The sequence below is a fragment of the Oryza brachyantha genome, chromosome 4 (assembly GCF_000231095.2).
Source record: "Oryza brachyantha chromosome 4, ObraRS2, whole genome shotgun sequence".
NCBI lineage: Eukaryota > Viridiplantae > Streptophyta > Magnoliopsida > Poales > Poaceae > Oryza > Oryza brachyantha.
The window spans coordinates 20,782,904-20,808,962 of record NC_023166.2 but is presented as its reverse complement, the minus strand read 5'-3'; the positions used below and the strand labels follow the sequence as shown (position 1 = coordinate 20,808,962).

Below are 26,059 nucleotides of genomic sequence, written 5' to 3'. Positions count from 1 at the left end.
GAGGAACCTTGGTACGCCTAGCAATATACACCCGTCGCTACAGTTCCCATTCGTGATTCCACGAAAGACAGCCAGATTCGGAGATTCCCGTCGGGACCACGTGCCGAGGCGGCCCATCCGGCCCGGTTTCAAACCCCAAACGCATGCGGGCCGTCCATCCCAAAACTCACCCGCCGCATCCGGCCGTCCATCCACCGACGGCCGAGATGCGGCCCCCGCCTCGCCCGATCCGTTTCGTAGGCCGACACTTTGCCCGCCAAAATGGCAGGCCACCGTAATTTACCACCAACTCGAGGGGCAAAGGTGGGGGAAAGGGTTCTCGAGAAAACGAAGGGTATGGGCGTGAAGCCTAGAGGGTAGGGGGGCTACTCGTAGCCCCGTTTCAGTACAAAGACTTGGAACCAAAACTCGATGCGATTTGTTTAGATCAAACGGGCCGTAAAAAAATAGAAAAAAAAAAGAGAGAGAGGATTATTCTTGTGTTCGGCTGCGTTGAGTTGGGTTGGGTTGGGTTGGGATCTAGTCTAGTATATGTATAGAGGCGGCGAGCGCGAGCATCCCATTCGATTCCGCGTCTCCTGAATCGCGCTTAATCCCCTCGACCTGGTGAGGGGGGTGTGGAGCTGGAATTCGAATTCGAATTGGGAGCGGCTGGATTTGGGTTTGGATTTGAGGATTTTGGTTTGTGGGCGGTGGCGGTGGCTGCGGGCGGTGCGGCTTGGAGTTGGAGCTGGGGGTGTTCCCCACCATTGCGTGGGGGGGAGGCGGCGAGGGGGACGATCCTTCCCCGGCGACGGTGGCAGGTGAGACGCTGGGGGTTCCGATTCCGCGGGTGCCGGTATGGATTTGGGGGGGATTTTGCAGTTGTGTGGGTGGTGGTTGCTGTGCTTGCGGTGGTGGTTGTAGTGGCTTGGTCGTGGTTGTGGTGTGGTGTGGTGGGGTGGGGTCGCCTGGTCGTCGTCCCCCAAGGACCTCGATCGGATCCTCCTCGGGAGTCGGGAATGCGAAGCTTCCGCGGGCTGGAGCTGAGTGACGCCGCGTGCACGACTCTCGAGGAGGAATTCCCTTGGTGTTCGTGCTGGAGTTCGTGGGATTCGTCGAGCTTTTCGATCGTTCTGCTGAGAAAAAGTCATTCACTGTCAGTTGCTCGTCTCGGTTCAATTGTGTGATGTTTTTTTTTTCTCCTTGGCTCGATTCGTGCAGGTTTGATCCAAATTGAGCGCCTCGGATTCCTGGAGGATTTGGGGCGCATGTTTATGGAGGATTAGATCGAGAATTTTAGCTGGTTCTGTGGGATGGCCGCCGATTCCAGCATGGGATTCCACCAGGGAATCACGGCCTCCATGTACAACCATCACATGCTCTCTTTCCAATCTACTAGCAGCGACTTGGGCAGTGGCGCCGGCGCTGCGGGCGGCATGGTGATGGCCCCGAGGGGCATGAGCGGGACCAGTAGCAGCGCTGGGCTTTTCCTCTCCCCGAACACCGGCGTGCTGAGCAACGCATCGGTGGTTGGCCCGTCGAGGAGCTCGTCGGGGGATGTGTTCCATAGCACGGTGGCGCCCAAGTATAAGTTTGTCACAGGTTCACCTTCAGATTGGAGTGAACTTGAGCTGAACACACTGAAGGAAGGGCTAGTGAGGTATTATATCCTGTCCCCCTTTTGCTCTCAGAATTGCTGCTCTTGGTTGTGCTTGATTTCTTGTGCGGTTGTGTCTCATAAAATTTGGTTGTGCGATAAGCTGTTTTTTCTGCCCTTTGATGTTAATGGAGGATCAATCCGGAACAGGAAATCTAGAGCTGGATTCATTCAACTGAATCTTTTACCTTTTGAGTTTAGAGAAATATCAATGAATGTTCTACAGCACTTTTGTAAATTATTCAGCGTACTTGTAGAACCGTTCTTCTTAACCATAGAACGTCTTTTTCACCGGGCCAGATGCCAGCATAACCATAAAATGTCTTTGGTAGCCGCACTTGAGTGCCCTATTGACTATATGTTTGCATATAGCTGATTAATAAAGTAACTATCCGGTTTGTCAATCTTATCTGGGGAGCCGTCCATTTTTTTTCAGTTCCTAATTATTTCTTCAATCTTACTGGCAGATATGCCCGTGAACCTAATATCATGAAGTACATAAAAATAGCAGCTATGCTACCCAAGAGGACTATCAGGGATGTTGCATTACGGTGTTGGTGGGCTACAGTTAAGTTACTCGTTTCAAATGCCACAGTATCTTTTGTGCTTCCTTATTAATAATGTTGATTATGGTCATGTTCTGCAAATTGTGTGGAAAAGCTTCAAACTTAAGTCAGATGTACACCACCAAGAACCCTCACCACATCATCTTTTTATTGTTTGATAGAGGCGCTCAAGCATTTCACACATTTAATTTTCTTTTTTAAAATCTTTATTCCCTTTTGTGACTGATGTGATAAAAACCTCACTTAACTATCTGCCAAATACATTTTTTCTCTTTTAAAATATTTATCCCCTTTTGTGACTGGTGATAAAAATCAAACTTAACTATCTGCCAATTACATTTAAGGGCATAATATACATAATAACTTGGAGTATACATCTTTTAAAGTTCTATTAAACGGTCAATTCCAACAGACTTATCAAATATACATAACATTTAAGGGCATAATAATGGCATGTCCTGGCTGACATAGACACTTTGTTTGTTTGTTTACTCTCCTTACATAGATGTTTACCGTGGTTTCACTCTGGAAATAGACTGTTTAGTACCCTTAATACCAAAATGCATGAAGCTTTTGTGCGTTCCCTAAATTTCCAACATATACGCCATGATGCTTGGTGTTGTTGGTGCATTCATCGTTTTGTTTCTTACATTGCTCCTCCAACAAGTTCTGTTTACTGGCTTGCATTCGTATAGCAGTGCATGCACTATGTTCTGCTCACATGCTTTTGCTGTTACAGGGTAAAGATAGAAGGAAGAAGCCTGATGGATTTTTTACAGGGAAAAAGATAAGAGACATGAAGGTAGTTTTCTGTTTGTGAGTAAATCATTTAAAACACCATTTTCATAGGATGGTGTGACTTGTAACTTGTTAAGTTTTCCTCGATTCTTTTGCTTGTATCAGTGATTTTCTTTTCTGGTTAATTCCTCAGCAGCCAATCCAGGACAAGATGGTTGCATCTGCCTCCATGGCTAATTTTCACCTAGCACCTGCAAACACTCTGACCCCTTTCTCAATCTCAATGCAACATACAAATCAACAATGTCAGGTTCCTAAGGAAGGTAGGACCTCAGCGATAACTTCTATATTTCTAAAATTGTGTACCACAAGTTTAACATTTGTCCCATGGTGTGTTCTAAAATTACGAGAACTTTAGGTTTATTAGATAGTGATGAATAGAGTCAAACATCAAAACTTAACACTTATGTTCAAAAAAAAGAACTTGCTTAAGAGTAGGTGTTTCCCTCTCTTTAATTTTCCTCATACAAACATGGTTCACACACCTACATAGTTGGAACCATTTAGTATTACGCTGGCCGGCACTCTTTAGATACTACTACCTCCGTTTCATAATGTAAGATGTTTGACTTTTTGTTTGAAATGTTTGACCATTCGTCTTATTTAAAAGTTTAGTACAAATAAAAAAATGATAAGTTGTGCTTAAAGTTCTTTTGATAATAAAGTAAGTCACAAGCAAAATAAATGATATTTTCATAATTTTTTGAACAAGACAAATGGTCAAATATTGCAAGCAAAATAGTCAAACCTCTTACATTATGAAACGGAGGGAGTATTATTTATCACATGAGTAGATTTTGATGGTTTTCCAAGAATTCCTACCAAACTCAATTTGCTCATGATTTTGATCCTGCTTACTACATTTGTAGTCACTAGTCAGTAGAAGCATCCTTTGGAAGCAAACTTCAGATGCCTTCACGTGGTGCGTATACTAATTTAGATTGTGCCAACTAGATCCCATTGCAAATACAGGAAAGATCTAGGACAAAAAACTAAAAAAGAAATAGTAGCAGTTTTTCCATGCTAAACGATCTATGCTACAGGATTATGGATCCTACGCTTTAGAAACTGTTTTTTGTCAAATACCTTGGAAAGTTGCAATTATTAGCTTTAATATTATTTCGTGGTAGAAGTTTACTCATGTATCATCCGATGCTGAAAATCCAAAACTGCAAAGGAATGGGGGTTGCTGTATTGATGATCATGTAACTGTGTCCGTTTATGGTATGAAGGAAAAGGTTCATACATGCCATAGTAAAAGGAAAAGAGTGCTATATTGCACATTCCTGTTTGTTTATATTGTTTGTACTATTGCCTATCTTTTTATTGTCTTTCAGCATAAGCTTTAGGGAACAGAATGTAATTAAAACACCCTGAGTTTCATTAATTATATTACCTACAGCTATCTCACGCAACTGCATGCATCTTATGCTGTCTTATTTCTCCTAAAGACACTCAAATGGTTCCATTATGTATCAGTTCCTGTGGTGGATAGTGCAACCCAGCATCTCCTGGAAGAAAACAATCATTTACTCAACCAAATTTCCACAAATATAGAAACATTCAAGGTTTGTTTGTTCATAAACTTCTCAGTTGGTTCTAAAGTTTCTGTTTTTGAAGTTACTGACTGCCAGTCAAGGAGCATATGATGCTTGCCAAACATCTTAATTTCATTATGATATGTAAAATTCGCCTCATCTATTGAAAATGCTGTCATGATTTGTGGTCACAGCTTGCCCTTGCTCAGCAATTATCCTTAAATTGCTATAGTAAGGCAGGGCACCATGTGAATAAACAAATAATGTCATTTGCCATCAATTAGTATATATGGGAATCTCTTAATAGAAATTGGGACTTCTCTCTCTCAGGGCTTTATGTACTAAAATTAACCCTTAGTATAAAGAGCAGGACAAGTGTGGGTTAACGTTCATTTTCTTTTTAATTTTATGCCTGAATCCTGAGCATCTTGCAGACAGGGGAGAACGCGGATCTCTTCTTCCGGATAAACAACAACTTGAGAACAATCTTAAGCAGGTAAAGCATCATTTATGTGCCTGCCATGTGTCCTGTTATCAATATACCCCTTTAAGGGGGACAATTTTCACTCCATCATATAGTATTATCATGTCTGAACCCTGCCATGCCATCCATTGATCTGACATGCCATATATCTGCCGATTGGCAAAATGAGCTACTGAAAATACTAGCGAGTGAAATGAATATCGGCAGCGAAAGGACTCCTCATTTTAAGGAACATTTTAGTTTTGAAACAGCTATGTTATTGTTCTATTTGGTCTTTGCTATCACCTTCTAAATTAGGAAGGTACTAGGGAGGATGTTCTGCCGCAGGATGTGACAATCATTTTTGAAGTATTAGCAATGACGTTAAAAATATACACCAGTCTGTACCATCTTTTATCATTTTGCAACTGTTGCCTAGATAACTGACGTTTCTTGTTCTTCATAGTATTTATTTTGTTTCATAGGGAAATGTAATATTCAATCTTCTTTTGTGTTGCAGAATGAGTGAGACACCTGGTATCATGGGTCAGATGCCCCAATTGCCAGTGCATGTAAATGAGGACAATCTAAATTCACTTCTTCAGTTAGACAGAATGGTAAGACCACAAAATCCATGAATAAGAAGAGATTCAACGTGTCTCAAAACTCTCACATTTCTTGATTATTCGATACCAAGTTGCCCCTTGGTTGTCCAGCCTTTTTTCGTTTCGAAAAAAAGAGAACATTCGATACGTATGCAGTATTTTTCAACATTTACATAACATCTCATGCTTCATTTTCTTATGAGTGGTAGGTACATTGGATGTTAACAGCACGATCTTGTAAAGGCCCTCATCTTTTCGCTCATGTTTATGCTTATAAGTCAAAATTTGAATTTTCAACCTTATTTTGAAGTTGATTACGTGGTTCTCTCATTATAGTTTTTATTTTCCAGTCTTTCCTTTTAGATCACCCAAAACACGTATATAAAAGTTTTATTCACAAATTATTTTTCATTTGCCAATATGCCGTTTTGCTTTTTGCATGAAAAACCAGGTGATGAACCTGTAAATGTCTTGACCACATGATTGACGCTATGTTCTAAAGGTTCCTTCCTACGGAGTAACGCACACCTCCCACATGAAGCAAGAACCACGAAGCTAACAGAAACATACACGGAAACAAGGACGAGAAGTAGGGGAAAAGAAGAAAAAGAAAAGATGGCTGGGGCTCCCCTAAGTTCCCTATACCAGCAAGGCTTTCAAGTTGATGTAGCGGGTGAGTTAGCACCAGGAACAGTCAGCCCCGGCGCTTCTTTCTTCCAGCGAGATTGTTTTCCAGTGATGTCTGGTTGTATGCCTGCCTGCCCCCTCCCCTGTTGAAAGCCCCGGAAATGAGGCCTGCAGCTGCGGGGCAACGGTATGCGAGCGAGCTGAGTTGCTACTGCTGCTGTACCTGGTAGGCATCCAGCGAATACACCCAGACACGCAAGTGACTGTAAATATTTTGGATGGCTGAAGGCGTTCCCCTGTCCCTGTTTTGTTCTCTCTGATTGATCTTTAATATATTTTTTCGGAAGGGCACCTTGTATGTTTCCATTCTGGAGAGTTTGAAGGGCACCTGATGTATTATTGCACAGTTGGAAGTTCGTGTTTGACATTTTCTGTGCGTGATATATCATGTCGTTATCACGTTTTTAAACAAATTTTGGGTGCCTTCATAAATCTATTGTGTGACATTTAAATTTATCGAATTTCCAACCAAAAAATTGACTTCTGGTTGTGCTGTAGGGTTGAAAAACCATGAAAACCGACGAGCTTTTCGTTGGCTTTGCTATGACTGCACCAATCCTTCACTGCCTTAATGCCTACGTCCTATTTGTTCAGATGCATAGCAAGAAAAAGTTTATATTTTAGGCCGGAGGTACCAAGACACAGTTAGGTGTGAGTCACCAACACACTTATTCGATAGTCAATCACGAAAATTAATGTGTTAGCAACATTTTCCGAACTGTCAGCAGGTTATTATGATGAGGAACCAATGATGTGTGTCGTTACTAATAAATTTCTGCAACTGTACAACAAACAATATAGTCCATTATTTAAATAAAGCGAAAATGGCCCCTCAACGCATCTCAAATAGTACTATACAATCATATACAGCCGAGAAAAGAAAATAAAAGAAACGAAATTCAAGAACACACCTTCAACCAAGCCCAGCTACTTCGACTTGAATCTGAATGAGCCTTGCCTCCGTGCCCGAAACACAGCGAAAACATCCTAGCTAGTTCTACTAGTGAAGAGCACTAATCTGCAACGTATGCTACATGCCACGTAGCAGCCTAGCAGGCACAAAACATTGCAAGTTTGGAACACAAGCTCTGCGCTTTCTGAGCAGAGAGCAGCGCAGCAAACTATAATACCTCCGTGAACCCATTCAGTAAAGGGAAAAAAAACAACTCCGTGAACAAGTACAAATGCAATAACTCACAATATAGTACTTTACAAAAAAGAAAAGATCAACTGGCAGGATGATCAATACTTGCCTTCACAGTACCTTCTGCAGGTAGTTCACTAGCAGGTGGGTTACTGGAAACAGGGCTCTCTGCAGGTAATTCTTCAACTGCTGGTAAGCGGTTATCCACAGGACTTTCTGCAGGTAGTTCTTCCGCAGATGGTAAGTGAGTGTCAACAGGACTTTCCGCAGGTAGTTCTTCAACTGTGGGTAAGTTTTTCGCAATAGGACTGCCGGCACCTGAGTTTGCAAGGCTTGCACCAGCTTGGCCAATGCTGCCATCGTAATGAGAAATAGGAGTCTCCTTACCGGAATTGGATACCATTTCATGCTCATCATGCTGCCGTGATCCATTGAGGGCATTACAGTGAGGGCAGTAATATGTAATGAATGCAAAGTCCTCTTTCCTGGCAAGACCTGCAACAGTGAATGGTTTAATATATAGAATCTATATGAATATATGAGGAAAACAGCTATTAGTTTCGTACCATTATGCATATGGCAATTGCCACATATTAGCGCATAGCACTGAGTTGGATCTTCCCCTACAAGCAGAGCAGCTGCTCGTGCGAGCCATCCCCCATCGTTACCAGCTGGCCCTCTGAAGTGCTCAACAGTCCTCTGATTTGGAGTAGTGAGACCTTCTTCACTACCATCATAAGCATACGAGCCACCTAATGACTCAGTAGCGTAGGTCCTTCCAGCACCGTTGCCTAAGTGTGATGGTTTTCTTTGCCTCAGTCCAGTAGTTTGTCCAATATGGGCATCATTACTTTTACTCAATGATGCATCCCTATTTGACTCCTCTCCCAAAAAGACTCTCAATCCAGAATCAGCACCCAGTTTAGATGCCAAAACAGTTGCTGCAGCTGCTTTTGCAGCAGGATCAAGATCATATCTCTGTATCACCAAAACGAAGTTTCAGTAGCATATCAAAGATGTAAACTAATTAAAATAGAGCACACCTGGCCACTTGGCTGGCCATAAAATAGGTCAAACATAGGGAACGACCTCACCTGAATAAGTTGCTGAGTAGTGTAGTAATTCGTTCTCTCCTTCAACTCATCAATCTTAGCCTGTCTTTCAGCACGCAGGTTTTCAAGAGTATGTTGATCTCTGTTGTCAACTGCAAGATAAAGCTTGCAGTTTAGACATAAAGAATAAGCTGAATCAGCTCACGCAGTTTACTAGGCATAATCCATACTACCAAGACACCTGTTGGAAATGCAGTTCAGCTGTTCCATAAAGCCATTCAGCAAGTGATCATGATTAACTCAAAACATTTTGAGAATTAAGCAGGAAACATGCCAGTCTCATAGTCTATTGCGTTGCAACATTGTGTTTGTCTCCCTAACTTCAAGCACGAGGGTAAAAATAGCTAGAGCCTAATGCTGCATTATCTATAAAATAACAGATGTTGTAAGATAGTGCAGTGTATGCAAGTGTACTTACGCATTTTGGAGACACTTGCAATAGTCGAGTAGATAAAAGCAGCTATAGCAGGAATCAGGAACATGGGCAGCACCCGGGTTGCTCTCATCTGCCAGCTGAGGTCCGGTGATCTGGTAGTCATAATCGCATACCCAACTGCAGCAATCTGTTCCAAAAGGAGAAATGAACGTTTCCTTAGACATACAACCCTGTGATGAAAAACACACTTTATCCTGATCTAGGAGCAATCTTACACCAAATCGTATCCCTGAAACTATAGGAATGCATCGTAATCCTGTGATGAAAAACAAAGTTTATCCTGATCTAGGAGCAGTTTTACCCCAAATCGTGTTCCTAAAACTATAAGAATTCATCGGATAATCTCCTGCAACATGAAAGTTGCAGTAAATGCAGCATAATTTATTTTAGGAGCCTGTGTAAAATGATAATTTGATGCCTAATGGGCTGTCCACCGCTATGTAACATCAAGTTTTCCACACGAAACTGAATTTTTTAATTCCTCGATTTTATCGACCCAACCTAACACGCGATCGATTCGTTCGAACGAACATGATATTTGTAATTGCTGCTACAATAAAGGAAGCTAAGCGGAATGGAATGGGGGGGAGAATGTACGCAGAGAGACCTCGAGCGCGGCGGCGATGGCGAGGACATTGTGCGCGGACTGGCGGGAGGCGCGGGCGCGGCGGTGGAGGCGGGAGCGGACGGCCTCCTCCTCCTTGGAGAGCGCCTGGAGCAGCTTCTCGACGTCCTCGCGGCCGCCGAATATGCCCTTCCACACCCGCGACACGAGCCCCCGCTGCCTCCTCTTCTGCGTCGACGGCGTCTCCGGCGGCGACGCGGTGGAGGCCGAGACGGCGTCGCCCTCGGCCATGGGCGCTGCTGCGCGCGATCGGGGGGAATCTGATCGGATCGGATCGACGGGAAGACGACGACGCGGGTTTTCGTACGTATTTTTCTCCCCTGCGAATTTTTGGAAGGAAAAAAAAGGCAGGATCGCTTCGTGCCACGGAGGCGCGCTTTTGGGGAAGAGAAGGAAAAGCAAGATCGGAAAGGCGTCGTGGGTGTGGGTGGCGATGGTGTGTGAGGTCGGCGTGCATACGTGTTGCCTTTTTTTTTTTAATTCTGCTTGTTTTTATCCAGGCTGCGTTTCTCATCATGTACGCTCTCCCATGATGTACGCTGACCAAATGTAGTATGGTAAACCAAAAATAATGTAATTACTTCTTCTATTTATATAAAATAGAATAAGACGTTTGACTCTTTTACTCATAATGTTTCAGCATTTGTTTTATTTAAAAAATTATGAAAATATCTTATTTTATTATCAAAAGAACTTTAACCACGACTTGTCAATTTTTATATTTATACTAAATTTTTTAATAAGACGAATGGTCAAACATTGCAACCAAAAATGTCAAACATTAAGAAACAGAGGTAGTAGTAATTTAAAAATCAATGCTGAAAAATAAATTTTAATAAAAAAAACCTTAAAATCAAAATTTAGTATATAAACATAAGAGATTGGACCCTATACTTACGTGTCTCGTATCTATGTCGTTCTAGAACAATACATCCTTACATAATTCAAGCAAAACTTACGGTTTGGAGTATTTTCTTATGATTATAATTATAAACCAAAATTTAAAATTTTAACCTTAAATTTGACATTGACTTAAGGGTTTTTCATCCTACTTTATTTTTCAGCATTGGTTTTCAGCATTGGTTTCTAGCTCGCTTAGAACATGTATATAAAAGTTTTATTTACAAGTTATTTTTAGTTTATAAATATATCACCTGGCTTTTTCCATAACCATCACACCCTTCAAAGGTCACCATGGAAACGTGTAACGTGAGAGGTTGAGAATTTCAACCAAAATTCGACACAAACCGAGCAATTCTGGAGAGTGAATTTCCAAACGAAAAAGGTGAACCCTCGATTCACATTGGTCCATGACCTGGGTCCCGGTCTTTTGAATTCCAATGGGCGGTCAGCTTGTCGGAGTTGACGGCCGTGGCGCCTCCGACTTTCGAATACAGGATTTGCTTCCTGCGTACTCCAGCATCAGGCCACCCTTTGAATTTGCTTAGTGAAAAAGTTTGGAATTATATAAGAGTTCAATCCACATCGAGATCAGTTTGCACAGCACAACACCATTTCCTCGTCTTGGAAGAGCAATTGCAAATTTCACATTCAACACACTTTTCAATCTCATCTTTTCGCTTCTACTACCGCATATAATTTATTTTTCATCATTTGCTTCTAAATCACTAAAACAAATATATAGAAATTTTATACATAAATTATTTTTTGTTTGCAAATATATCATTTGTTTTCCTTCAAAAAGCAAAAAAGATAGCCCCCTTGGATCAAACGTGAACCCTCATCTTGAAAGAGCAATTCCAAATTACCCATCCAACGCACTTACATCTACAGTCGCTTCTAATGAGATAGAAGCCCAGCATATACTAGCTCCAGAAACTAATATTGAACGATGAAAAGCGGACTTGTGACATTCTATTTACATTTTACAACACCAATGGATGGTCATAAACTGCACGTATCCAACTATATAGTTCTCACTACCTATGGAGGCCACGATACAGCTATGAGGAAGATTGGAATAACAGGCACAACATGGTCAAACATAAGCGCCACGGCATACCCGCTTGATTGTATATCTGAGGATTCTACTACTCGATTGGTGTCATAGAATCGCATGACACCTTGGATCTTGAAAACATGTGTTGCTAGTTGGCGCATTTAGGTATGAACCCCATTGTCTGGTCTGCCTTCATGAGAAGAACTGCTCAAGGCTTGGCGAGTTAAATACATTAGACGCAAGTTGTCCTCCTTCGATTGAGGAAACAAACAGTTGGCATCGAATGAACCGCTGGTGGGAAAGAAAACAAAAGGAAGCACCATGTAAACATGACTATCATAAGGCACCTAGTCCAAGAAAAAGGAGATGAAGATGCAAGATAACCTACAGATAGTTGGGAGATTATATCGAGGCTTGTGTCAATGTGAAAATCTGCCTCTAACTGTCGGACAAATGAAGTTCGCCCAATTTCAGTGCTGGAAAAGAGTACCTGGAAATGCATCCACCGTTTCAGTCGATAATAAATGTAGGTAACAGAAGAAAACTAATTAATGCCTAAATATTCTGGTTCCTACATATACACGATAAAGAATGTTCTTCTCAACCAAAACTTGGGGTAAAATTCAGCCGGATATGCAGAACTGATATGTATGTGACCTAAGAACAGAACTTTCCATACACGTGCATCAACTAGTATCAGCCACCATACCAATTCTAATTTCAATAATATGACATGCTATTTACTATTCATATGCCACTATTACTCTAAGTAGTTGCTAACATTTTTTTAGAGAGAAGGCCTCACCCAGCTTTTATAGAAAGACAAGGGATCGACAGAGTTGGGTACCGGGTTACCAGCTTACAAGGCAAAAGTCACCAACAGGCAGACAAGGCCACACAGATGTGATGAAACTTAAACGGCTAACCATTTACAACCAAAACAAACCCAGGATAGGGACTGAACCATCAAACAAGAGAACTACTGAGAAGGGAAACAGTTGCTAACATTTTAATCCTATACAGTGACTTAGATGAAAACAGGTCATTCTACCATCCATAAATAAAATTATAATACTAATAACACGATGTTGAAATGATGTGATCGATGCAGGGAACATGAGAAAAAAATGAAGTACAGTAAGTCACAAAATGTAACAGACACCTCACCTTTTCTTTCATCAAGCCACCGGTCTTGAAAAGTCCAGCACTCTCCAGGGCAATCAGGGCATTCTCCTACAGTTAGTAATTACTCAAAATCATATCCCAGAACTACCAATACAGTTTATAGATACCAATAGTTGGCATGATAAACAAGCAAATAATTGGAAGGATGAACTATGAAATTCGTACCTCACTCTTATCATCAAGTACAGTTTCCATCAGATACAAATCACAGTATCTGGCTATTTCAAGTAGTAGTTCCACCACTGAAGGTCGAACAGTTGCATGTTTCTGCATTAGGGAGACATGTGGATGACTTGGCTGCAATTATGGCAAGGAAACATAAATGCTTGTGAAGAAAAACTAAACAAACCTGAAGTTCCTCAGGAGTTTTCTCCTCAAAAACAACACCAAGCAGTTGGCAAGTAACCTGGAATAAAAGTTTATGTACTTCTGAGAATTCTAACAAGCCATATATACATCTACTTATTTCAAGTCTGCCAGTATTTATATGATTAAAATTTAGTGTCATATTAGATCACTAAAACTTTGTTTGTGATTGAAAGTGTTAAATTAGATCACTACAGCCAGAAATTACTCATCAGTTTGTTCTTTGCTCTCTAATAACAAACTTCTATAAATTAAGTGAATCAAGTAACATCATAATAGAATTATCCTTGTTTTGTTCCATAGTCTCTCGTTTTGAATTCTCTAAACCATTTACTATGGTCATTCTGAAACAAAGCGTTATTTATATATGTAAGCCTACAGGCTAAAAAATTCAAATAAAGTTTGCTAGAGATCCTCAAATTAATCATGGAAACAGAAAATAAATTTATGTTTGGGAAATTTATTTGGTACAGAGGTAGCTTTAAAAAAGAGAAAAGAACCCATCAACTTCATCATTTTTCATAGATAGAGTAATTTACTTTATAATGGTGACTCTAAAGTTTCTTTGTATCCCAGTAATTGGGATATATTTGAAATTAAAACAATAAGTCTCAGATATTTCATTTTTGTGCTTTTTTAACACCACCTAGTCACAAGGACCTATCCTGTCCTGAACAGGACAGTCTTAACTCTGCATCATTGCATGGATGGGGTAACCCTAAGCTCAACGGCCTTAAGTTTGAGTACGGGAAGTAATGCGTGCATTGCAAACAGCCTTAACTTTTGTCCCGACAGAGCACAGGAATTAATGCATGCATCACAGGTTAATGAAGTTCATGCGCTCCAATTTACAACCAGTTAATAAAAGGTGGAGCCAGTGCACTTAAACTCATTGTCTTCTCGTTGATTCGAATGTTAGAAGCATGATTGTACATTTATGAAAGCCAAATCCCAATTGAAAATATAATTGGACAATTCTCCAAACATAATGTATCTCAATAGAGATAATCAGGCATGCAAATTTCAACTGACTAGTGCATCAATTTAGAAGCTGAAGCCAAGCACTCAAGTATAGGCTTCAATTAAACATTAGTTTCTTCAAGAACAAAAACAACATTGCGCCACAGAAGTTTCATCAACAATTAGTCTCATGACGCTGATGGGAAGGTGCAAGGGAGAAACGATACCTTTCTACAACCACTTAGTCGCTTCACCACGATTTGCCGTGTCGACAGCTGCCAGGCACAAACTCCACCCCAATCAACAACTGATACGCATACAACCATAGAAAGTCACGCCAAATCATCACGCTATTCAGCCTACCTTCCCAGGATCACCAGCAGGCTCAACCGCATCGGCGGCAGCAGAATCGGTAGCAGCAGGACCAACCGATGGCCGCTTCGGTTCAGGCCGACGGGGCCTAGCCGGCGAGGAGCGCAGGAACTTCCACGCGAAGACGACGGCGATGGCGAAACCAGCCACAGCCCCGAGGGATCCGGCGGTCTGAGACGAAAGACCGCACGGTCATCTAGGGTTAGGGTTCGTGCGCCGAAACCGAGGGGGCAGAGCGGCGCCCGGGATCGGGCTACCTACCTTGTGGTGGAAGAGCAGGCCGACGAGGTCGGAGACGCGGCGGTTGAGGGCGCGGGAGACGCGGCGCACCAGCGAGACGGGGTCCTGGTCGGCGGCGGCGGCGAGGCCTGGCATTGCGCGGCGCGGAGAGGGAGGGAGGAGGCGGGGCGGGGCGGGGCGGGTAGGGTAGGGCTTGACCTGTCTCTCCCGCGCGTCGTCGGGTCAGGCGGATTTGGGGGGGTCGCCGGATTGCGGAGAGGTCGGGGAGAGGGGAGGGGAGGAGACCGCGAAAATTACGGGGGCAGTTGGGCGAGGAGAGGAGATTAGCCAGCGGGGCGCGACGAGACCGATGTGCTTATCTTCTTTGCAGAGGAAGAGGCCACGAGAGGGGTAATCCAGCGATTTTTTTTTTCAAAAACTCAGCGTTACACTCGTAAATTCGTAATACGGTTATACGACGCGTAAACTGATGCCATCGTATCATTTGAGCATCTCAAAAACTGAGGCGATTATATCTGAGAAAGAAAATTTATGATATTTTTTAAGTAAGATCGGTGTCTCCTGGTAGATGCGTGATTAAGGATGTGTTTGGTTCGTGTACGACGTGGATTTGGTTTGCTCCATCTCTGGATCGTAGGAGGGGTTGGTTCTATTTTTCTATTTAGTTGGATAGATGAGTTGGACCCTATTTTTTTATTTGGTGGAAGGGATGAGATGGGATAGGTTGGACATGTTTTTTGTTTAGTTGAAGGGATGAGATGCGATAAAGGTTACCTCTCGTATCCAAAATAAAATATTAAATACTAGAATTAACATATGAATAAATTAAAGTAATTGAATGTATATTTATACCAATAATATATTTTAAATAAATATAATAAATAAAATGAACACCATCTGTGCGTCGTAGTCGTCCTAGGACGGATCCGTTCCATCGTTTTAGTGGGATGGATTGAACTGGATCTAAGAGGAATATTTCTCTCCTGGGTCCAACCTATTTCACCCATCCACTAACCAAACAGGATCAGAGATGGGTTGGCTCTGTCCCAACTCATCACATCCCTGGAACCAAACACATCCTAATTAGTGTTATATCATTTGATCGGTTCTTTTAACGGCGATAACTTACATGCGTTTAACTATTTATATTATTTTTAAATATAAAAATTAAATACATCGATAAAGTTTGTTTTAATACAACAACTCGTAATATAATAAATAATAATTATATAATTATTAGAATAAAATAAATAGTGAAACCTACATAGTTTTTCAATTTTTTTATTTAGGGATGTGTCTAGTAGTAAGGCCGTGTTTGGTAGCATGGGGATTTTGTTATCCGGCGCGAAAAACGTATTAATAGATTAATATATGATTAATTAATTATTAATTATTAATTATTAAAAATATATAATAGATTAATGTGATTTTTTCAAATGATTTTTTATAGAAAATTTTCACAAAAAATTCGTCATTTAGCGGTTCGGAAAGTATGCGCGCAGAAACAAGTGGATTTAGTTATATTACCGGAGTGCTACTTCCCGGGTTAAGTCTACTGTTGGTATGCTTGTTGGGGTATATCTACACTTTACGTATACGGTCTATCCAACCGAAATTTGTTAGAATTTTCTGCACAGAACCATAATGTGTCGCATGGAATAAACAATGTGTAGGTAGCGTAGACTACCTGTTAAGACTTAAGAGTATATACAACTAACGGTACTAGAACAAGCTAAGCACCTAAAAGTAACTTAAGCAACAACGACCAAGTTAAACTGATTGTAACTAAACCCCAGCACACGCCATGGAGGACTGAAAAAAGTGGAAAGCAAATAATTTGTACCTGTTTTGTTCATCGAGGGAAAAAAAAAAGAACCTCGTATTTTTGTTTATTTATAATTATAAGACAAATTTGATACTTCAATCTTAAATTTAGAGTATGTTTGAGACTTTTTTTATTATAGTTTATTTTTTAGCCTTGACTTTTAGGTGTATAATAACATGTATATAAAAGTTTTATTCATAAATTATTTTTCGCCTGTAAATATGTCGTTTGTCCTTTTTTTTCACTAGAAAAACCAAACGACCACCTGCGGAATTGCACCAAATTATCCACTGAAATATGAAATATAGCTTGTAATCAATAATTATATTTGTATGTCACAAACATGACCAGCATTCGATTTTGGTTTACCCAGATATTAGAGGTACAGAAGAACTAAACTGAAACCTTCAGTAGCATTGCCTGCAAGTCTCCTCTAAAAAACGAAAAGAAAATTGCAAGTGCAGCTGGAGCATCAACAGCTATTTCCTCTATAAAATAACACGCTAAGATATAAAAAAAAGTTGCACGTACCATTGGAACATCAAGATCTTATTCGGAACTCAAGGATCTTATACTCTCTCCGTATTAAAATACACTCATTTTTTAGTTTGGAGATACTCTTCGTTTTATTAAAAAATTATAATTAATATTTATATTGTTAGATGATAAAATATGAATAGCATTATATGTTACACACATAAACAAAACATAAACTCCTTTCGGGACTGAGCGAGTAAAATTTTCACACTAGATAGTTAAATTCCTCCAAATTCTCACAAAATCCCTTCAAACCGATTAATCGCTAAATCTGGTCACATGTACTAACGGAGAGCTTAGAATTTGTAGTATGTGGAGCAAAAACTTCAGGACATCCTCAGTTTTGCAGGCTCTAAGCTCAACAATCACGTCTTTTCGCTTTTGTTTATATATAAAAACTAAAATTTAAAATTTTAACCTTAAATTTATAGTATATTTAAAAAATTATCGAATATATATATATATAATTTATTTTTAATTTATAAATGTATTGTTTCGCAATCACCCTGAGCATGAATGACAGGTCGTGTGTTCGTACCATCACTGCATCCGTGCATCACGCTACATCAACCTGAAACTAGCACGATCACCTCAAATATATATAGAGAGAGAGAGAGAGAGATAGCGAAGAGCGTAGTACACTGCCTCTTTGCATGCGAGCGTGATCGATCACGAAGCCTCCAGTCACCGCCAGATGCGATGCGAGGCGAGGAGATCAGCGCGAGAACATGGCGAAGCCGGCGTGGAAACACCATCTTCCCCGCGCGCGCAGATCACGGAGTTCTGCAGCGCTCAAGGAGGTCCATCACCGAGGACACGCCAAGACGCTGTGAATTTTGATCGGCTCGCACTCACCGGAGAAGTCTGCGCATGCCATGCCATCACTGTCGGCCGCTGCAGCGCCGCCATTGCCACGGGCTCTGGACGCGACAGGTTTGGACCTCGCCTTCTGTAACGTGTGTTCGCTATTATAAGTCGTAGCGCGCGGCTCGGCTCTGCCGCAAGGCGTGCGCGCTCCGATGCCGCCGGACTGGTCGCGCCTCGGCATCTACCAGCTGGTGGAGGAGGCGCTCGCCGCGGCGCTCCTCGGGTGGACCCGCTCCCCGCGCCGCGCCGTCCTCCGCCGCGCGCGCGCGGTCCACGCGCTCCTCGTGGTCTCCTCCACGCCCACCGCGCCCGCGCCGACCACCATCCTCGCCAACCAACTGCTCTCCCTCTACACCCGCCTCTCCGCCGTCCCCGACGCCCTCGCGCTCCTCCGCTCCACGCCGCGCCCCTCCGTCGTCTCGTACAACACCGTCCTCTCCGCGCTCTCCCGCGCCCCGCGCCACGCGCCTGACGCTTTCCGGCTCTTCCAGCAGCTGCATGCGTCGGGACTCCGGCCCACCGCCCCTAGCCTCTACGCCCTCCTGCGCGCCGCCGGTGAGCTGCGGGACCGTCGCGCGGGGGCCGCCGTGCACTCGCAGGCAGCGACGCTCGGCTTCCTCGCGAGCGACATCGCGCCGACTGCTCTGCTGCAGATGTACTCACGGTGCGGGTCGCCGCGGGACGCCAACCAGGTGTTCGACGAAATGGCGATGCGGGATGTGGTGGCATGGAACTGCGTGATGCACTGCAACGTGCGGTACGGCTACCTTGACCGCGCTCTGGGTCAGTTTTGCCGGATGGTGAGGGGTGGATTGCCACCCACCGAGAGCACGCTCTCCTCAGTGCTTAGTGGTTGTGGACGCGCTGGGGATTGCCGCCGAGGGCGTGCACTCCATGGATGGGTGGTGAAGTTGGAGGAGCTTGATCCTGACATGCCACTGCGGAACGCGCTGCTCGACATGTACTCAAGCTGTGGTGATCTCGACACTGCTCTGCGTGTGTTTGAGAGAATTGAGGCGCCAGACTTGGTGTCATGGAATACTCTGATTGCTGGATTTTCTGGAGTTGGGGATGGGTGGAGCGCTATGGATGCCTTTGTGCAACTGAAGGCCGTGCATTTCGATGAACAAGTTGTCCCTGATGAGTACACGCTTGCAGCTGTGGTGTCTGCTTCTGCTGCTTTGCCTGCAATGTTTGGTGGGAGGCCGCTTCATGCTGAAGTCATCAAAGCTGGATTAGAGAGCAGTGTGTTTGTAGGGAACACACTGCTCAACATGTATTTTACAAATGAGGAGCCAGATTCTGCACGGATTTTGTTTGATTCCCTTACCCATAAGGATGTAATCATGTGGACTGAGATGGTCGCAGGCCACTCCTCACTGGGTGAGGGAGAATTGGCCTTGAGGTACTTTGTAAGCATGCTTCACGAAGGTTACAACGTTGACAGTTTCTCTTTGAGCAGTGCTTTAAACTCCACGGCAGAGCTTGCAGGTCTTAAACAAGGAGAGATGCTCCATGCTCAAGTGGTAAAAAGTGGTTATGAAGGGAATATTTGTGCCTCTGGAAGCCTTGTTGACATGTATGCAAAAAATGGTGCTCTCCCAGGTGCTTATTTGGTGTTTTGTAATATACAAAATCCAGATTTGAAGTGCTGGAATTCCATAATTGGAGGATATGGCAATCATGGGGATTCTGAAATGGCATTTAAGTTATTTGGTGAGATGATTCATGACGGGCTTCAACCTGACCATGTAACTTACATCTCCCTCCTCTCTGCGTGTAGCCACTGTGGACTAGTTGAGAAAGGGAAGTTCTATTGGTTCTGTATGATGACCGATGGTATTGTGCCTGGGTTCAAGCACTACACTAGCATGGTGAGTTTGCTGAGTAGGGCAGGTTTGTTGGAGGAAGCAGTTGATTTAATGATGAAATCCCCTCTCGCCAAGAAATGTCCTGAATTATGGAGAATTCTGCTAAGCTCCTGTATAACATTTAAAAGTTTCTCCATTGGGGTTCATGCTGCTGAACAGGCGCTAGAGCAGGATCCAGATGATATTGCAACACATATTTTGCTTTCAAACCTTTATGCCTCTGTAGGAAAATGGGACATTGTAGCTGAAATTAGGAAAAGGATCAGAGGACTGATGGTTGAAAAGGAGCCTGGGCTGAGCTGGATAGAGATGAAAAATGTGGTTCATGTGTTCTCGGCAGACGACAAATGCCACTCTCACATAGATGACTGCCGCGGCGAGTTGATAAGGCTTAAGGGAAACATGGAATTATCGGATACTTATGAAAATGAGTTGATGTCAAGTGGCTAATTTGCATGAACATATTAGGAGATTTGATATGCTTAATTTGGTCCCATGCCTTGTGGCAATAAAATTGACTTGTACGAAATTCTGAGCATAAGAAAGATAGGTGTTATCTGTGAAGGGAACAGCCTATCGATTTGATGGTTCCAAATTAGAGCTCCTGCTAGGTAGCATTGGAGCTAGGAAATTGACACTCAAGGTCTCAAACTCCATCAAACAAGTTACAAAGGTGAAAATAACCCATAAAAGGGACTCATTTTTCTTCGGCCTATCCAGTAACTATTACTTCTTAGGCATCCAATTGATCAGTGGACAATTGCTTCAGAAGGGGGGAATTCTGGGTCAGTGCTCTGGTGTCTTCCTCTGTTGCAGTAATGTGATTGCTTGCTCCTTTTCTATGTGCATGATTGATCAAGGCAGCAGCATTTCTTGCTATGGAATGAGTCAGCTAAATGTCCATGTTGCCTTTTTTAATAGTCCTAATAAATTGGTGTTGCTTGTTGAGTACTACCTGATATTGGTTGTGACAAAAGCTCCCTCAGTTTACAGGTTACACATTCTTCAAGCTTGATATTTGCTTCTATAGGATAATGTATCACAGTTATCTTGGCAAATGTTCAGTTCAACTAAGGATGATGTAAGGCTCCAGCCTCCTGAGCAACCTGCCTCAATGAAGTCGTTCATACCATACAAGGTGCCTGAAACCTGAACCAATATTTCATTTTATTGGTGAAGTATAGTGCTTTAAAGTTTGATGTATTAATTGGGCTGATTTGGTTTCAGAACGTTAGACAGCTGATGCTCCATCCTCATCGTGGCAACCAAATAATTCTGATATTTGAATATCTCAAGTTCCTCTAACTAGGTAACCATCTAAACTCATCATTAACCTCTTAATAAAATATGTGTATTTCAATTATGCTTCTGCTCATTTTTCACAAGCGAAACATACTTAAGCTATGAAATAACTCCAGTTTCTATATGTGTAAAAATAGTAAGATGAGTAGTGGAGTTCAAGGCAGCTTGCTTCTGATTAAAACCTTAGCGCGATTGTTTTAGTGTGATATGGAAAGAGAACTTTCTTCAGTTCTGGTTTCATTGATCGATTTTAGGTACGAGTAATTCTTTAGCTTCTACTCCATTTTTTATCTAATAGTTGTAGCTTCATTAGGTAATTAAGAAATTTAGGGGCTTGAAATCTGGGTCAACGTTTTAAGTAGCGAATAGTGGCGTTGAGCATGGCCAGTCCGCGTACGGTGGCCTATTACAGCCTGCCAAAAGCGCCCTAAAGGTATATCGGAGCATATCGGAAAATAGTTGTTAGTACACGGGTATACCCGTGTGCTTGCATGCCATATAAATAGTTATTAAAAAATATGAAAAAAAATTGACAAGATAGATTAATATGAGTTATATCACTCTATAAACATGCAAGTTTAAATTCAACTTCTACAAGTTGTAGAAAAAACAAATAAAACTAAAACTAACTATACGCATATTCATAATTGTTTTTGTTATTTTTACTACAACTTGTAAAAGATGAATTTAAACTTCATGTGGGTGGAGTGATATAACTCATATTAAACTATCTTGTTAAATTTTTTCATATTTTTTATGACTATTTAGATGACATGTAAACCATGGGTGTATATACACCCGTGTGTTTAAAAAAATGCTTCTCGGATTGTTTGGGTCCTAGAGTTCTACTGTGGCCACGTTCGCTAGTTAACTTATTTTCTCATTTTTCATGGACACGTTTTCCAAACTGCTAAACGGTATATTTTTTAAAAAAATTTCTAAAAAAATTGTTTTAGAAAATCATATTAATCTATTTTATATTTTTTAATAATTAATAATTAATTAATCATTTACTAATCTATTACTATTTATTCCCAAGCCGAACGCGGCACGTGTTGTGTAAAGCCCACTACACCCAGCAGTCGAGCATCCGTAGTCAAAGTGAAACGGCTGAGAGCCGAACAAACCAAATCAAGTTGACCACGCGTCAATGAAGGTCAATACTCAATACCACCTACCATCATCGTCAGCAACTTGGTACTGAAGCCTTCTTTCCCAGTTCTGCCGCCGACTCTCGCCGGAGATGAGAGGCTACTACTGCTTGCTCCACTTCTTGCTGCTGTCGGTCCTGCTCCACTTCCATGGCGGCCATTCCCAGAACCAGACGTGCGACCCCGCCGACCTGGCGGCGCTTCTGGCCTTCTCCGATGGCTTGGACAGCGAGGGCGCCGGGCTGGTCGGATGGGGTCCCAACGGCAACGCCTCCTGCTGCTCGTGGACAGGAGTTTCCTGCGATCTCGGGAGGGTGGTGGGGTTGGATCTCTCCAACCGGAGTCTCTCCCGGTACTCGCTTCGCGGCGGGGCGGTGGCGCAGCTCGGCCGGCTGGCCAGCCTGCGGCACCTCAACCTCAGCGGGAACGGCCTCACCGGCGCGTTCCCGGCGAGCGGCGGCGGCTTCCCGGCGATCGAGGCGGTGAACATCTCCTCCAACGGATTCACTGGGCCACACCCTGCGTTCCCCGGTGCGCCGAACCTGTCGATTCTTGATATCACCAACAACGCCTTCTCCGGTGGCATCAACGTCACTGCGCTCTGCTCTTCGCCGGTCAAGGTCCTGCGGTTCTCGGCGAATGCGTTCTCTGGTGATTTCCCGGCCGGCTTTGGCCAGTGCAAGCTGCTCAACGACCTTTTCCTTGACGGCAATGGTCTTACCGGGAGCCTTCCCAAGGACCTGTACACGATGCCGGAGTTGAGGAGGCTAAGCTTGCAGGAAAATAAGCTCTCCGGCAGCCTCGACGAGGACCTCGGTAACCTCTCTGTGCTCAATCAGATTGACTTGTCATATAACATGTTCAAAGGCAACATCCCTGATGTGTTTGGGAAATTGAGGAGCTTGGAGTTCTTGAACTTGGCGGCCAACAAATTGAACGGCACATTGCCTTTATCTCTATCAAGCTGCTCAATGCTTAGAATGGTCAGCTTAAGAAACAATTCGCTGTCCGGTGAGATTACCATTGACTGCCGCTTGCTCCCAAGACTGAACACTTTTGATGCTGGGACCAACAAGCTGAGTGGTGCTATACCGCCTGGCCTGGCCTCGTGCACTGAGTTGAGGACGCTGAACCTTGCAAGGAACAAGCTTCAGGGCGGACTACCGGATAGCTTCAAGAATTTGAGTTCACTATCATACCTTTCTCTTACAGGGAATGGTTTTACCAACTTGTCGTCAGCATTGCAAGTCTTGCAGCATTTGCCCAACCTGACGAGCTTGATGCTCACCAATAACTTCCATGATGGTGAGACAATGTCAATGGATGGCATTGAAGGGTTCAAGACTATGCAGGTGCTTGTCCTAGCCAATTGTGCGCTCTTGGGCACGATTCCACCTTGGTTGCAGCACTTGAAGAGCCTCAATGTGCTGGATATTTCATGGAACAATTTGAATGGGAAGATCCCGCCATGGTTAGGCAACTTGGACAATCTTTTCTACATCGATCTGTCAAACAACTCTTTCAGTGGGGAGCTTCCTGAAAGCTTTACACAAATGAAGAGTTTGATTTCAAGTAATAGCTCAAGTGGGCAGGCATCAACAGGAGACCTCCCATTATTTGTCAAGAAGAATTCGATTTCGACTGGTGTAGGCTTGCAGTACAACCAAGTTGCTAGCTTCCCATCATCACTGATCCTCGCAAATAACCTTCTTGTTGGGCCAATATTGCCGGCCTTTGGCCGTCTTGTGAAGCTTCATGTGCTGGACTTGGGCTTTAACAACTTTTCTGGGCCAATTCCTGATGAGTTATCAAATATGTCGAGCTTGGAAATATTGGATTTGGCCCACAATAATCTCAGTGGGAGAATACCACAGTCTCTAACGAAGTTGAACTTTCTCTCTAAGTTTGATGTTTCATTCAACAATTTGTCTGGAGACGTTCCGACAGGGGGGCAATTCTCCACATTCACAGACGATGCGTTCGTGGGCAACCCGGCGCTGCGTGTTTTTCGGAAGGGGTCATCCAATAATGACAGTAATGTGCAGGTGGTCGCATTTGAGGCGCATCATGACTCTGATTCTGCTTTTGGGCTTCTGAATGTGGGAGCGGGATTCACTTTTGGGCTGTGGACCATATGGAACATACTGTTATTTGCAAGTTCTTGGAGGGCAGCCTATTTTCGGATGGTTGATAGTTTCTGTGATAGGCTTTATGTCATAACAATGGTGAACTTGAACAGACTCAGAAGGAAATGGGAATATAAAGATCGTCCTTAAAACAAACTCAGGCGTGGGTGGAATTATGTACTTTGTATTATTGTATTTCACCAGGCTCTTGGTGTATTTCTTTCACCTCAGGTACTGTGTCATTTAGCTGTGCTGTAGAGGAGCTACATTGGAATCATGGGTTTAAATTTGAACTTCCCATAATGTTCTTGGCATGATATCCATTTGGTACAGGTGTGGCGGTGTTAAGAGCTGTGTAAGTTTGAGAATATGTGCTAGGGCCATATAATCTTCAGGCTTCGTTTTAAATGGGCCCAGAATGGGCTAATATAATAATTCTTTGGTCGGGCTGGGTCGTGACCTGGGTGCTGGAGAAGCCCGTGAGAAGAAAAAACATGGTCGACCGTTTTACAGCAGGTTGCTGTCAGAGTCCAAAGAATGGTTGCAGCTCTGTACGGAGAAGGGCACATGCGGATGTGATTATACAATATACAGGAGTCAAAACCTCATCAACTTGCCAGATTATACTGTCCAATCTTTATTTAATCATCATCACGGGCAGGCCAGCTGTAGATTAGTGCTAACCAACCAACCATCTATGTACTCTAGGTCTCTAGCTCAGCTTCTTGATCACATGACAATACATATAACCTGCACACGAATCAGACAAGGTACGCACGCGACAGATGAGCAATCAGAGAAACACATGCGTAATGGCCGCAAGTTGGGACTTCGGCTGCAACAATCCAACACAGCTGTTTTTGTTATTTCTGTGTGCCACATGCCATGCCATCAACGGTAGACTCCAACTTTTGCTTTCTGCTCCGCCGAATTTTTTCAGTTCACATGAACATACTTCTTCGACTGCAGTCTGCTGCAGCATCGATACACTGCACGAGAAATTTTCTCTTGTCTATAAGCGATGCATGCACGATCAGAATTCAGAGCTGCAGCCTGCAGAGAAGACCAAAATGAAGCAAGCCCGTGAGTGGAGAGACAAGTACTGGGTGGCTGGCTCAATCAGCCGGAAAATTAGGCCTCACTTTTAAAGACCGACACATGGTGTTTGAGGAGCTTCTCCAGCTTGTTTATGTGAGAAGTTGTTTCAAACGGTTTACATCTTCTAAGAAGCCAGAAGCAGGAGAAACTAAGTTTCAAAATTTTTATAGATTCTTAAAAGTTGGTTACCAAACAATTATTTCTCGCAATCTAAAAGCTCTTCCAAACCGACTCGAAACATAAAACAAATAAAACGAATGGAGTTGAGATTTCTCCCCCCACAAGATCATTTGTTATGAATACTCCCTCCTCATTCAGCTTAATTTAATTTGACACTTTCTCCCATGTGTTAACCGATCACATTTCTTATTCCATCATTCCATGTAGTCTTGAAACTCTCACGGTGAAAGGGATCCAAATCAAACTATGATTAATCAGAAGGACTCTTCGCACATCACTCTATGGTGAGAACTTCAAATTGAGGATGATATGTTGGGTTGCAAACTTACAATCTCCCTAAAAATACTAGTAATTCATACCGGTAGCAGTCATGTAATGCATCTTGTGATCTTAATTTGTGCACAAT

At 42.9% G+C, this 26,059-nt stretch overlaps 5 protein-coding genes across 7 annotated transcripts; 3 read left to right on the top strand and 2 right to left on the bottom strand.

The window, feature by feature from the left end:
* Positions 1-339: 339 nt before the first annotated feature.
* Positions 340-6,709, top strand: LOC102714176. 3 transcript variants are annotated; one of them, XM_015836781.2, is made up of 9 exons: positions 340-803; positions 1,204-1,642; positions 2,107-2,206; positions 2,945-3,007; positions 3,137-3,266; positions 4,483-4,571; positions 4,976-5,037; positions 5,525-5,621; positions 6,061-6,709. In XM_015836781.2, exons 2-9 carry the CDS (start codon positions 1,296-1,298, stop codon positions 6,073-6,075), a joined length of 903 nt encoding a protein of 300 aa, XP_015692267.1. In that variant the 5' UTR covers positions 340-803; positions 1,204-1,295; the 3' UTR covers positions 6,076-6,709. The 3 variants fall into 3 exon arrangements, with proteins under 3 accessions (XP_015692267.1, XP_006653013.1, XP_015692266.1); XM_006652950.3 differs by having other exon boundaries at positions 345-803; positions 3,140-3,266; positions 6,112-6,709; XM_015836780.2 differs by having other exon boundaries at positions 346-803; positions 6,112-6,709.
* A 746-nt stretch (positions 6,710-7,455) lies between these two features.
* LOC102713899 (uncharacterized protein At2g24330-like) lies at positions 7,456-10,033 on the bottom strand. The gene is made up of 5 exons (XM_006652948.3): positions 9,596-10,033; positions 8,971-9,115; positions 8,535-8,644; positions 8,007-8,418; positions 7,456-7,935 (listed from the first exon to the last, which is right to left on the bottom strand). Exons 1-5 carry the CDS (start codon positions 9,842-9,844, stop codon positions 7,523-7,525), a joined length of 1,329 nt encoding a protein of 442 aa, XP_006653011.1. The 5' UTR covers positions 9,845-10,033; the 3' UTR covers positions 7,456-7,522.
* Positions 10,034-11,458: 1,425 nt separating this feature from the next.
* On the bottom strand, positions 11,459-15,012 carry LOC102713623 (peroxisome biogenesis protein 22-like). Its single transcript, XM_006652947.3, has 8 exons — positions 14,718-15,012; positions 14,448-14,627; positions 14,312-14,359; positions 13,108-13,164; positions 12,924-13,025; positions 12,741-12,806; positions 11,962-12,063; positions 11,459-11,864 (listed from the first exon to the last, which is right to left on the bottom strand). The coding sequence occupies exons 1-8, from the start codon at positions 14,829-14,831 to the stop codon at positions 11,766-11,768; spliced, it is 768 nt and encodes a 255-aa protein (XP_006653010.1). The 5' UTR covers positions 14,832-15,012; the 3' UTR covers positions 11,459-11,765.
* A 3,617-nt stretch (positions 15,013-18,629) lies between these two features.
* On the top strand, positions 18,630-20,246 carry LOC121054213 (pentatricopeptide repeat-containing protein At3g50420). Its single transcript, XM_040523261.1, has one exon. It carries the CDS (start codon positions 18,630-18,632, stop codon positions 20,244-20,246), a length of 1,617 nt encoding a protein of 538 aa, XP_040379195.1.
* Positions 18,941-25,219, top strand: LOC102713351 (phytosulfokine receptor 1-like). Its single transcript, XM_015836860.2, has 5 exons — positions 18,941-20,581; positions 20,790-20,934; positions 21,024-21,105; positions 22,138-22,254; positions 22,318-25,219. The coding sequence occupies exons 4-5, from the start codon at positions 22,249-22,251 to the stop codon at positions 24,523-24,525; spliced, it is 2,214 nt and encodes a 737-aa protein (XP_015692346.2). The 5' UTR covers positions 18,941-20,581; positions 20,790-20,934; positions 21,024-21,105; positions 22,138-22,248; the 3' UTR covers positions 24,526-25,219.
* The last annotated feature ends 840 nt before the right edge of the window (positions 25,220-26,059 follow it).